The 13,975-nt window shown below is 40.3% G+C and overlaps 1 protein-coding gene across 1 annotated transcript in view; it reads left to right on the top strand.

Moving 5' to 3' along the window:
- The window catches only part of GRIA4 (glutamate ionotropic receptor AMPA type subunit 4), a 224,683-nt gene that overhangs the window by 176,055 nt on the left and 34,653 nt on the right, over nt 1-13,975 (top strand). Inside the window, exons 9-11 of the mRNA XM_088017525.1 lie at nt 1,092-1,462; nt 3,458-3,656; nt 9,991-10,238. Of these exons, the coding sequence (XP_087873651.1) occupies nt 1,092-1,462; nt 3,458-3,656; nt 9,991-10,238 (818 nt within the window). The remainder of the gene's footprint in view (nt 1-1,091; nt 1,463-3,457; nt 3,657-9,990; nt 10,239-13,975) is intronic.

Genomic DNA, 13,975 nt, shown 5'->3' with positions numbered 1-13,975 from the left:
ACCTACAGATCATGTAACGGTTTACAGTGTTTTCATGACACTTTATTTCACTCAGTTTTAGAGATGGCAGGATTGATGGAAGATACACGAGCCCTGATCACAGAAGGGTCGTGATGTGTACATCTGAGTCTCAGCTCTGTCATCTAGAAAACAGTGATAAAAACGGGATTATCATAGTGTGAAATGAGAGGCCGTTTAAAATACTTAGTTCAGCATTAGATACGTAATCCCTCAGTAAATGCTCACTGGGATTTTATTAAGTTTTCTGTAAGAGAGAATCACAGTAATGCAATGAGGCAAACAGGAAATTGTCCTCATTGGAGAGACATGGAAAGTGGGCTCGGAAAAACAGCTCAGAGTCGCAGAACAAAAACGGAAGCTGGTGTCTTACGCTTGATCATAATAGCTGAGAACTGAATCCACTGTGTTCTGAAAGCTGTGTTAGAAATTCAGAGTAGAAAATCAAAGTATGTGAATAGGAAGAAATAAATGCCAATTTCCAGATTTTTGTGTGTGCACTGGATTGGAAAATGTCATCAAACAGCGGGTGTCCTCCGTCCTACAAACACAGACTGTAGGATAGGTTTTCTTACAACTGGAAAGGAATAAAAAAGGACTGTTTGAAATTTGCATATTCATAGTATTAAGGGACTGCCAACTAATGAGTCAGTGGCACCATTCCAAATGAAACGGCTGCAACATACCCGCAATTCCAGCCAAGAGATTCCGAAATCCAGCCATACGGGGAGGCCATTAAGGCTCCTCCTCTGGCCCAGCCCACGTCCTTAAAGACTAATACAGTGGTCTGAGTCCAAGTTATTTTTGCTTACATCCACTCTCCCTGTTTCTCTTTCTCTCTTCCAATCACTAGCACCAATAAAAATATTTCGTGCTGTGTACGTGGTCTGTTCTCTTAGGAAAACAGTCTACTGTTCACCTTTGCATTTAACACTGTTCTTACTCAATTGTTGGCTTTCCCCTCGAAATGTAGAGTGAATGCCTAACTCGTTAGGTTTGAGTGGACCGGTCCAGGGCCTGTCGCTTCACGAAATGCATTAACCTGTGTGTTTTCGGTGTCTTTTCTCTTACAGAAGGCAGAGATTGCTATCGCCCCTCTGACAATCACTTTGGTCCGGGAGGAGGTCATCGACTTCTCTAAGCCCTTCATGAGTTTGGGCATATCAATCATGATCAAAAAGCCTCAGAAATCTAAACCAGGAGTGTTTTCCTTCTTGGACCCTCTGGCCTATGAGATTTGGATGTGCATAGTCTTTGCCTACATCGGGGTCAGCGTGGTGTTGTTCCTAGTTAGCAGGTTTAGTCCATATGAGTGGCACACAGAAGAGCCAGAAGATGGGAAGGAAGGACCCAGCGACCAGCCTCCCAATGAGTTTGGCATCTTTAACAGCCTCTGGTTTTCCCTGGGTGCCTTTATGCAGCAAGGATGTGACATTTCACCCAGGTTAGTTGGAAAACTCTTTGCTTCTTCACCGACTGCCCCGTCATTCTCGGTGTTGTGAACAACATCTCTCTACACGTTCTTTTCCCAGAGGCAGAGCATTACTTTGAAACAAAGGGGGGAAAAGAACAAACGTGCAATTCCCAAATTAATCTGAGTACCTTCATAGCCAGTTTTTCCAAGTTAGCACCAAATGTGGACACATCACAAAGATAAACCTTCCCAGTGGAAAAGTAACGTATGCAACCACTCAGAACTTTTAGAAATCACTTAGTGTTAATATCTCTTTCAGTGGTCTGACAGATGGAAATGAAAATCTAAATTGTCAGATTAAGAATTTGTTTTCATTTTGTCTCCTCTTCAAAATTGAAAGTTTTTGTTACTGTTGCTGTTGTTCGTTTTTTAAGAATTAATTTTGACCTCCATTTACATCCCATGTACCTTACGGGAGATTTCTGCCATAGACTTACCTAACCCTGAGTTGGTGTAGCAGGTACGAGATATACATTGCTCTGTGTAACAAAACATAAGTAAGCTGTGGGCCAACTCAGCAACGTCAATACTGTATTAGTTTAATAGACATGTTTTTCAATATCTGTGGAGTCATGGCTCACTTCCTTTGGATACCACTAAGACATTTTTCAGTTATGTTTGCCAAAAATGCAGCCAATCTCCTGTTGCAAGAAAAAAACCAACCTTCTCCCACAGGAAAAATAACTGCAAGTAGGAGAAGCTATGAACTGAATGAACTTAAATATATGACTTACATTAGCATCGCAAATATACAGTTTTTTTTAAAGAAATGTATGCTTTCTCAAAAGGAGACATCTTAGGCACAATACACTCTGTTCCTTAAGATCTAGGAAAACTATAAATGTGTTTAAATTCCAATAACATATAAATCTGAGTCAGTAACTCTAAATTAATGAAATGAAAAGAAAGCCAAGCAAGTCGTGGAATGGTTTTGAAAACCAGGATTAAGCAAATGCTAAGTTAAAACCAACAGGTGCTACTTATATAATAATGGTTAAGAAGGGAGAATTTGAAAGTTAGAAATGTCATGGAAAATATGAATTTTTTTCTTACATTAAAAAAAATGTTTAAAAATAATTTGTCCCAGGAGTTTTAAAGTTGGATGGTCCCAGGGAGTGAGATCAATTATGAAAGTGACCTGGATTTTTTTATTCATTCCATCCTCACTTTTCCTCCACATCCACATCACCCACACATCCCTGATACCAGGGAAAGGATGGGGAGAGAACTTTTTCCTTTAGAGGTTTAGCATCCGTTTTTAATGGTGTCATGCTGTGCATCGACAAGTCCCGTGCTTTGGTCTCGTGCTGGCAATGGCAGAGAGAACATATTTATGGCAGTGTGTAAAGCTGCATTTGGAGATAGGTCATCCTCCGCTCAGATCAGAAATGAAATATCAAGCAGACAAAATGCTCCCCAGCTGTGGTCGCATTGAGACCAGTCTGAGTCCTCATCTGGAGGACCCACGCGCCCCACGCACCCTGGCAGGGCTCTGTGTGAAGACAGTCGCAAGTTCTCTCAGAAGGGCATCTGTATGAAATCGAAGACCTCACGCGTTGTTAACATGCACTGCTGTTACATGTACCACGAAGACAGTGGTGATGTGCAGTGAAACCACGCCGCGGTGTTCTGCCCTATCACCTGTAGGCTGCACCCCAATCCCAGAGACACTAAAATGTAAAGGGGGGGATATCAATGAATTTAAGTAAGTGTTCCTTTTCTATACCTGAAGGAAAGGCATTAAGTTCCATGTTTCTGGGAATAAACAATAAAAAGGAAACATTTTCCATATTTTCAGTGGCATTCACATTATACAGAAAGACTAGAATCATTCTTGAGTAGAGTGACAGAAAATAAAACTGTAATTGCCATTGTGGTTTTAAACACAGTGAATTTATGATATTTCTTTTCTTTCTCTCTGTTGGTTAGAGAAAGGAAAATGTGCATTATCTTATCCATGTTTAGATCCCTCTCAGGTCGAATTGTTGGAGGTGTTTGGTGGTTCTTTACGCTCATCATTATATCATCTTACACCGCTAACCTCGCCGCTTTCCTGACGGTTGAGCGAATGGTCTCCCCCATAGAAAGTGCGGAAGATCTGGCCAAACAAACAGAGATTGCCTATGGAACCCTGGACTCAGGGTCAACAAAAGAATTCTTCAGAGTAAGTTAAGGAAAAAACTAACCATGAAATGTTCATAATTTTGAAATTCAGGCTGTTTGCCAACAGTTATATTACGGGCTCTAGCTATTTGTAGGTTTTGCAAATATAATAGTGATGCTGTGTTTATTGCTAATACTTCTACTTGCTTTTATAATCACTTTAGTTTGCAAAAGCTAATTAATTTATTCACATTGCAAGAGAGACCCAAGGAAAAGTAACAACAAAAAGGTAATTAAGGCAACTTTATAATGTAATTTTCCAAAAGATTCCAGCGTTTATAATGCTATGATGATACTGCATCTGGAAGATTATCATTTATATGTGCTTTAAGGTTAAGGGCATAAAAATGAAAGCAAGGTTTTTTGGGTTTGTTTTGTCTTAAGAATATGTTTAACTTGCCGCATTTGAAACCCAAAACCTTAATTGCAGCTTATACTTACTTATATGAGGTATAGTCTGTAATCCGTTCTGTGACAATGGATTTCAAAGCAATAGATTTGCTTTCTCACAAGATAATGGTAACAGAACTATTAGGTTCTGGATACCTTCACAAGATATTGTGTGTGCTGATTTCTCTGCTTTTACAGATAAAATTGTTCAAACTGATATAATTTCACATATGGATATGATGACCCCTTTGGCTTGCCATCGGGATGGCAGGTACTTGGGGGTTTTTTTGTTTCTGTTTTTTTACTTGTTTGTTCCACTATAAGGATGAATTTTTGATCGGTGAAACTCCTTTACTGTGCTTCTACTTAAATCCAGAGATATGCACTTGGTAATGTCTGGTCAGAGATAAGGATTCATTTTGTGACTTCAGAACCAAAACATTAAAAGGTAGTCAGAGTGACATTTTCACAAATATTTACCTAAGTAATAATGAGGATATTTTACATTTAATTTCAATTGCTTACAGGCTAGATATTTAATAATTTAGGAGACAAGAATATTTCCCTGTTTTCTAAGCTTTCGTGTAAAAATAATGACAGCCCTTTGAAGTAAGTGCATGCTTACATATCTAGTACCCGGGAGATTACATTGTCATTTTAAATGTATATGCTTATCATTTTCCCACTCAGCTTGGAAATTAAAGACAACAAAACATCCTGCTCTTTAAGCCAGGCTTAACTTTCGTGTACTTGAAGTTCAGTGAGAGATTTCTCTTTTTAAAAAAGCTCTGACTCTGGTATTCTTATATACTACAAGTGTTTACATAATACTGAATTAAGAACAAACCAATCAAAAACTTTGTCAAACCCATCATTGGGCATGGTTTACAAAAGAAACCAGGCAGTGAACCGTGTCCTTGTCAACAATTTAGAGAGCATTGTTAGTAGATATAATGAAACATTTACGATAATTATAAAGTATTTGCAAATTTTTCTAAAACTGTAAGTAGATAATAGATTTTACTAACAATATTCTCTGGATAAACTTAACTGACCAAATTTTTAAAACTTACGGAGTGCATCCCAGTCTTTAAAGCTTCCTGATAGAAGCATACTGCTCTCACACATTTTAGCAAAATTTCAATACCTTGCCAGAAATCTATAAATCTGTAACTGCTTCCACCCTGAACTAGGTAGGTAAAATTCAGTAACTTTGCCTAGAAACCATTATGCATAGGCATCAAAATGGAATACAAGTTTGTGCTATCACTTGCACTTTACCAAGAAATGATGACTGATTTTCATGTAAATAAGGTAAATATTTGCAGCTTCATTATTCTGGCCTTGAGTGATAAAGGGAGAAAGAAATGTCATGTTGATTCCCTGAAAAAAAAATTTTCAGAAACAACTCACTGTACAGCTCCTTGGCATCAAGCACACTGAAAATGTTTATTTCTAATCTTTATAGAGTTTTTTAAAAGTGTTGCAAATTCTAAAAACTGGTGAGGTAGATAAGAGACCGTATTGATAAGAAATAGAGGACGAAGGGAAGCAGCTTGCTGGATCTACAGAGCATTCCACACAGGCCGTGCCCGTCACCGTGGCCCTCCCCCCCACCCCCCCCAGGCAGCTTTAAAATGGAAAGACTTTTTTATAAGGTATTTATTGTTGCAGAACAGCCTGAACCCTAATGGGACAAGAAAATAATTTTCCCCGGCAGCAGCCTTTCAGGAATGCATGTGTGTTCTCTGATAAAAATCTAATTCATTTCCTACGCTGTGTTCCCCCCTCCCACAGAGGATGACCTGGTTTAAATAAACCGTTCTGTCTGACGGGTGGAGGCAACAGAATGTGAAGGGTATTTTTGTACTTGTCAGAAATGTTTTCTCGTAGGAACACAGTACCAGTACATCTCTCAGCCCCACTAAACTGCCTCAGGGAGTGACCTATACTCAGTGCTTCCAAAAAATGTTGCAGTCGCAAATCAGCTGGAGAAAGAATTAGGCCATGGGGGGAGATTACACCCGAATTCAACTGCTGCCTTGGTTTTTGCCCCATTATGAAATTTGGTATGTTCTGTATTCTCTGCATCTTGTTAAGCATAAACGTAGAGGCATTTAGGGAAAGTCTGGACCGGTTGCTGAAGGGCAGCCTTGCTGGCTAGGTGTTTAGACATCGTTATACACCTGATGCACACACACTGATTTTCATTGCGGTTCATATTTTATACTGTGGCTGCTGGAGTCATCAGTCAAACCACGAAAGCATAAATGAGGTGGATTACTATCTCAGGGCTTATTTAAGATTATCAAATATTGCAAACAGAAGCCTTGCTGCTTAAGCTGCTGGAAGTGGGAAATAAGTCACCTGGCAACAATATTCACATTAACTACAATGTGTGACATCTGTCCGTATTTTCTGTGAAAAACAGGAAAGGCAATTTTTGAGAAATTTAAAGAACAGCACATTTTTTAAAACTCCAAGAATTATTTGCAATGATAAAATAGTGCTTTAAATTAGTAAGTTTTCTATGCATTGAACTTCACAATAAGGAATTAAATAAATCAGATTATTTTTCTAATCTCAAAAAATAATGACTTCTGTATTATCTTGGCTTATTACTTTGAGCATATTCACTCCCCAGACCTGATCTTTAAGAAGATATTATAGTTGAAGATGTTAGGGACTTAAAATCCCATTATCACTGTACTTAGGACTTTGCTGGGTCTGCAGAAATTCCCTTTTAGCCTGTCTCATCAAATTTACAAAGATTTGCTTGCCCTTGCTCCTTAGCACACACCTCTGGCGGTCACAAATAAGGCACAGGGGTATTATTGCCAGTCCTTCCCTTCTTGAATGCCCCCAGCACCCCCTCCCCACGGGGATGTGACCTTATCTCTGCCATGCACCTTGAAATTAGAATCAGAATTTCTAAACATTCACGGAGTGACAAACAGTGTGATTTCTCCCCCAAAGGAGTTGCTTTCATTATTCCTCTCTTTTCCACCGGGATGCTGTATTTTTACAATATCCTTTATACATAAGGCTTGCTAAGTGTGGCCCAACTACACTACAGATCCCTCTTTCTTCTGGACTTTAAAGGAATTAATGTAACTTCTTTTGCACTTCTGGTATACGTAATTCAATATATTTAAACAAAGGCAACAGTAATTTCCCTCACATTAGCGTTATGCAAATGGACTTTTAAAAAATATCAGTTGCCTAAAAATACTTTATTCCTTTAAAAAGGAATCATTTGGGCGCCTGGGTGGCTCAGATGGTTGAGCATCTGCCTTCGGCTCAGGTCATGATCCCAGGGTCCTGGGACCCAGTCCCGCATCGGGCTCCCTGCTCAGCGGGGAGCCTGCTTCTCCCTCTGCCTCTCTCTCTCTCTCTCTCTCTCATGAATAAATAAATAAAATCTTTTAAAAAAATAAATAAATAAAAAGAAAAATAAAAAGGAATCATTTGCTGTAATATTTTTTGCATTCTATAGTTAAATTGTCTTCCTAATTACCAAGCCCTTAAAAATATTCTTTTTCCACCCTGCTGTGTTAGTTTTGTTTAGTGGTTCCGATTCCTTTAAGTAAGATGCTGAATAGTAACAGGAGAATTGCCAGCTAACTAGCCAGACTCTCATATTCTTAAAAAAATTCAAAAAAATTTTTCGATCAAAATACCCAGGTTTTTTTTCTTCTGTTTTCAATGTAGTATAGATGAGGTATGCAATGTATGTGGAACTCTGTATCTTTTTAGATGAAACTCTCAAGTCATCACTATATTTTAAAGAGTGATTATACGCCAAAAGGATGTTATTTACCAACATTTCTCTAAATGGTAATAATCAGAATAAATGTTAAGGACGTCTGTATCTGGTGATCCAGACAGTTTATGATTTTCAGAGTTTGGAACTCGTTGTAAAATGGCAGAGTTCATTCTCTGGAAGAGAACTCTTGTTATTAAAGATGGAATGATTAGGGCCAGGCAACACGGCCTCCCTCATGGATCCCACGGCTGAGGACTGTGAGTCCAGACACTCCTCTGTCCTAAAAGCACATAGAACGTTTGCAATTTCATTTAGTACTTGGCCTGCAGCTTCCTAATGTAAGGATTTCTATGGCCAGAGGTCACCTGTCATTACACACACACACACACACACACACACACACACACACACACACACACACCACAAGATCTGTATCACTGCAGTATTTTTAAGTGTTAATAACATGAAAACACCTCATAGGACAATACAGGATATCTATTTTCCATCTTGATATTTACCAGCATTTGAATATACATTAACATAAAATATCTGTTTTTTAATATGTGCCCAAGTATGCAAATCTCTTACTGTTATATAGGATATTGATTACTAAGTTCCCATCTTCTGAAACCAAAATTTTAAATACAACTTTTATCAGTTTCTTTCTTTGTCAACCCAAATCCTTTGATTTTACCCCAAAACATGTCTTCCTAAGTTTGCTATTCAGGATATTTGTTGATTATTGAAGATCTGTCTCTTACTGGACTCTATATTCTGGTAACCATAGGAGGGTCCTTATAAAACAAATATACATGCTACTCAGGATTTGCCCTCGTGCTTAGATGTAAGTCTGAATGAAGTCTCCATTAATTTTTATTTGGATCCAGATGCAAAATTTCAGCATCTTGTTACTGAACAAATGCACTTGCACCAGAGAACTCTGTGTATCCTCGTATTATCAAACATCAAACAGGATGCAGGCTTTTCTACCTCATTAAATATATCCCTTGGGGTCATTTGAGTTCATTTGGTTGTACTTTCACCTTTAAAATGTCTGTATGGATGAAAAAATCTAACAGGAATGCAGATACCAGCAGAAGGTTCTAGGTAAATTAAGTCATGGGAGTAAAGTAGATGGAGCACAAATAGACAGAAATAAAAGATTTCTTGGCTGAAGTCAAGGTACCAGAAAGACTAACTATCCACAATATATCCTAGGAAAACAAGAATCGCCTTTCTTTTTCAGTTTTTCTAACTTTTTAGTTGAAAAACATTTTTGATTTTTATTACTGAAGTGTTGACATAGGTTGTTAGATTAGTTTCAGGTGTAGAGTATCATGATGCATCACTTCCGTGCATCACCCAGGCTCCTGATGATAAGTGTGCTCAACATCTGTCCCCACACAGCGTTGTCAGGCCCTTCCTGACCCTGTTCCCTGGGTGGCACTTTTCATCTCCGTGACATTCATTGTATACCTGGAAGTCTGTACCTACAGGGAAGGAATCACTTCTCTTTAAAGTTCTAGGGATGTTCTAAAAAAAAAAAAAAAAGTTCTAGGGATGTTCTATTTGGAGATTTTATTAGAAAAAGTCTACAAGTGTTTGGTGGACCTAGACTTTGTGTTTTGTGTTCTGGACGTTTGGCTTGTGAACCCCACTATATCTGCTCCTCCCTTCGTGACTTGATACGGACCACTCTTCATCCACATCTTAGAACACTTCACATTAAAACTGGGAGGCATGAGAAAAGATAGAAATGAAAACAGTATAGCAGCAATCCTCAATCAGTCATCAGATTTGCAGAGCGGGCCCCTTTCGGGTTCACCATGACTGTGATACAGACATGATTGTAAATGTCCCACTCTCTCTATGGCACCCTGCGTTTAAAAATAACAGTAATAATACGTTGTTCTTTAGGCAGCTGAATAGGGTAATCACGTATGACCAGAGGGACCCACTTGTTCAGATGTCACTCCTAAATGTCTGCCGTTTCCATGATGTCCTTCACCCGTGGTAAAAGGCAGTTTTCTAACTGGAGGGGAGAAAGTCAGCCAGGCCGACCGGAGTTGCAGGACCAGGGAAAGGTACTCAAAGAGGCTTTCTCCTTGTCTGGGTCCGGTCACTATTAACAAGTCGTTCCCTTCTCTCCTGTATTTAATTTTATTTGCATTTCCTCCAGAGATCAAAAATAGCGGTGTACGAAAAGATGTGGACCTACATGCGATCCGCAGAGCCGTCTGTGTTCACTAGGACTACCGCGGAGGGAGTAGCTCGGGTCCGAAAATCCAAAGGCAAATTCGCCTTCCTCCTGGAGTCCACGATGAACGAGTACATCGAGCAGCGCAAGCCGTGTGACACAATGAAAGTGGGAGGAAATCTGGACTCCAAAGGCTATGGAGTAGCCACACCCAAGGGTTCTTCATTAAGGTGGGTGGGATAGTATAACAATGTGACGTGTGTTGTTATAATATTCCACCTTCCCTGATGTCCCCGACACAGTGGTTTTGTTTTGTGTGTGAACGTGGTATGTTCGTTTTTTTGTTGCTGTTTTTCTTTTTCTCCATTTCATACGTTTTGATCAACAGTCAGGTAATTTTTTTTTAATTTGGAACAGTTAATCCTAGTTGACCTGTATATCTTTGAAGGCCATATAAAAACCAAACTGGTTGAACACTAGCTGCCTCCAGTGGGCCTAAAACGTGGGTGGCAACGCTTCCGTGTCCCGTCAACTTCTTTCAGTCACTCAATTCTGCGCTCTCATTTTGTCAGCTAATGATTCTACATTTTATCATGATTTTTTTTTTTAGTTCTGCCTGCCCACTAGTTTCTGAGTACGAAGAAATTGACCTCTTCCTAACAAACCACTTTTTTTTCTCCATTTCAGTGTTTCATTGATTATGGCATCTTTATATTTTAGATTAACCTGAGGTTGTATCAGTGCCAACTTTGTAACTGCATCTATTCATAGATGGGGTCATGATCAGCGGGAAGCAGGCTCTGATTCTATGGGGCTTACTCCCGTCACACTCGCACCCGTTGCAAAGGGAGTGTGGTGTAAGTAAGATCTGTAAAATTAGACCCAATGACAGTCCAGAATTGTTCACACACAGACCCCTGAAATGTGATTCATGAGCACAGCATCACACATGTGGATTACTCGAATAACCCACATGTGTTAAAGATGAGACTTTCATTCTTAAGGAAATGCTGGTAAAATCTGCCCTTTTTGCCCTTTCGGTCCTGGACATAGGGAATTCACATGTTTATGCCCAGGAGGCAGAATATCCTATTTTCCTTAAGCAATAAAGGCCACTGGTGAATTGCTAGGGCTAGAGCAAAGCCGGAGTCAGCAGTGACAACTGACAAACCACTCTGGTCTCAGTGCTGCTTCGGAGGGATTCGTACAAAGCACAGATTCAAGAAGAAATCAGAATCTTTGCTAAAGGACTTAACCACAAACCCAGTCTTGAGAAATGATGTCTCTGGTAAGCCTTTGAAATGTGAAAGTAATGAGACCTGTACTGTTGCCCAGTAGGAATGAAAGCAACGTAAAGATGATAGGATTGTTCTCATTGGTTTGAACAAGGGAACTGCAGCGTGCTTTGGCTATGTGTGTTGGGCGGGGGGTGAGGGCGTGGATGACACAGATCCCAGAAACAAGACAGTAGGCCTGGGAAGTTACCTTAAACCGGTATTTAGTGTTTGCAAGCAGCACTGTAATAATTAGTGAGGGGTTTTACGGTGTATCCAAAAGGGACCATTTTAAAAGGAGAGAGGTTAAAATGAGCCAGTAAAGACAGACTTGGGTGTGGACTTTGGCAGAAAGTCACGTTTCCTTGCACATACTTCCCATATGAAACCAGAGAAATGTCCAGGGAGAAAGCCAGACCAATAAATTACGCATGACAAAATTCTACTCCAAAATGTTCCAACCATCCAGACACTCAAACTGGCATTAGAGTGTTTGGTCTTCGAGGGTATGTTTTGTAGGATGCGATAGGAGAAATATGTCATTTCGGCAAAGCCAAGGAGCAAAGAAATCTCTATTGAAGTAGGAGTTGTGAGAGCACCTTCGTGTAGCTAAATTAAAAGAACGGGAAGGGGAGAAAGCAATGGTGGTTGATATGTAGATCAGTGTTCAGACTATTGATTACATTCACTGGATGTCTCTTTTGCTCTTAATTAATTCTCTGTGGATGTAGCTGCCTTGTCCTCTGTCTTGTGTCTACTGATAAAGTCAAGTTCCAGGGACTGCATTTGGCCCTCAGATACGGGTGCGCCTGACTCCCATTGATGGCAAGAGTTCCCTCTTAAATGTGCCACTTTGTCAAATCCACACTACGGGGCTTGTTTGGGGAGATGCTGAAGGGCTTCATCTGTCTAGAACTGTATAATAATCCGCTATTGGCTTCCCCTTCTTTTCCTGTCCTTCCCTGGATCTTGTTAATGAGGCAATTGTTAAACCCAGCTTCCTGGATGGAGAGTTTGTTTATGCGCTTTGTTTTATATATGCCACAGTTTCCTGAGCAAGCTGGCCCCTGCATGCCAAAACCACAGCCCTCTTGTCCGGTCTTCGAGAACACTGGAAGAGCAGGGAAGGCTAACCAGCGTGCACCTTACCCCCCACCTCCTCACTTCCCCACCCCCAGCCCTGCTACGCGCGAGCACGCATCAAGCTTAAACTCTCATTCTTATTCAATGAGGAGCCTCCTGTTTGAACAGAGGCAAACTCTCAGAGATGGACGAATAGGCACCTTCTGTATAAAGGATTTACTTTGTAGAAGCAAATTCAAAACAATTGCATTTATCACAGCAAGATCCCGAGGGCACATCTGCATCAAGAGTGTGTTTGAAACCTTTCTGCCTTATTTGTTCAGTAGACTGTTTTTCTATGGGATCTTTCTTTTAACTAAGTCTTTACGTTAATAGTTCTGGATACAGTGAGACTAGTCTGTTTCCTTGTCTTTCTCACAAACTCTGCTGTTGTGATTCACTGGGCAACCTGAGACTTGAAGAACAGGAAAACAGTAGTCTTTCCTGCTACGTCAGCGGAAGCACAGAACGCAGACAAATGGCTAACAGTCTTCCAGTGGTCTGGGGAGTCTCACGTTTCCGGGCCTTGCTGTTTGGTCACAGTGCTTCACAATCAATGTCCCAGAAAAGAGGAACACCAGGGTGTAGAATCAGGATGGAAAGGCAGGACTGGGGTCTTCACTGCAGACCTTCACACAAATGCAGTCTGGATCGCTCCAGAGACTGTCTCGGAGCGTGGGGTGGAAAACACTGCAGCAGGGTGACCAGCACCCGTCTTCACAGGAGAGGAATAGAGCACAGAGCTCCTCGTTGTTGGAAGAGACTATTTCAGACTCGTGTTTGCGAGGTTTACAGAAAGCTGTCAGTTACAGACGGGCAGTAACCACGGTCAGAAATTACTGGGTTTCTTGTACTTTGCCACAGATTCGCCAAGTTTTAGGTCATAGAAGGATGCTAGGAATGTTGATGCCGTTGAACGTCACATCTCTAGGTCTTACTATAATACAGAGGAGTGATAACAGGCAGATGTGCCCACGAACTATAAATACCAGGCAGTGGGAGAACTCAGATCTTACTGGCATAGTTAGTTATTTTCCAAAGTCATCTTCTAAAGAAAACTTCCAGTTCTCATTGTGAGATGAAAGGGTAAAATCTCTTCTTTTATATCATCTCTCAACTGTCCCCACGCTTTGATGTTTCTCTCGAACCTTCTTTTCCTGTGCACAATGCCATTTATACGACTCTCAGCATCCTGGCCTTCCTTCTCGTTCCTTCTCCAATACTCTTGACAACCCAAAACAATTGTGAAATCCATCCTCTGGCTGAGAAATTTTTACAACACATGCTTTAGACAGCACTGCAGTGGGGATGCAGAGTTTAGATGAAAGAGGCAGTTTGTTTACTTTGACTTTACCATTAGTACTGTCAGCTTCACTACCCAACAGAGACCCACTGTCTGTGGTATTTATTATGTAGTAAAGCTGTATACTTGACCACAAAATACTATCTTTACTATATTATCCAAGTTACACTAGTTGCTGTACTCTCTAGTATGCAACAAATAAAACCAACAGATGTTGTTTAGAGGGGATCGTAACTTGGTTAATACAGAGATGTACTGGGTACTAAAT

The sequence above is a fragment of the Eumetopias jubatus genome, unplaced genomic scaffold, assembly GCF_037043125.1.
Source record: "Eumetopias jubatus isolate StellerSeaLion01/CBP00866 unplaced genomic scaffold, mEumJub1_p1.0 scaffold_13, whole genome shotgun sequence".
NCBI classification, from domain to species: Eukaryota; Metazoa; Chordata; class Mammalia; order Carnivora; family Otariidae; genus Eumetopias; species Eumetopias jubatus.
This window is presented reverse-complemented; position numbering and strand designations above follow the sequence as displayed.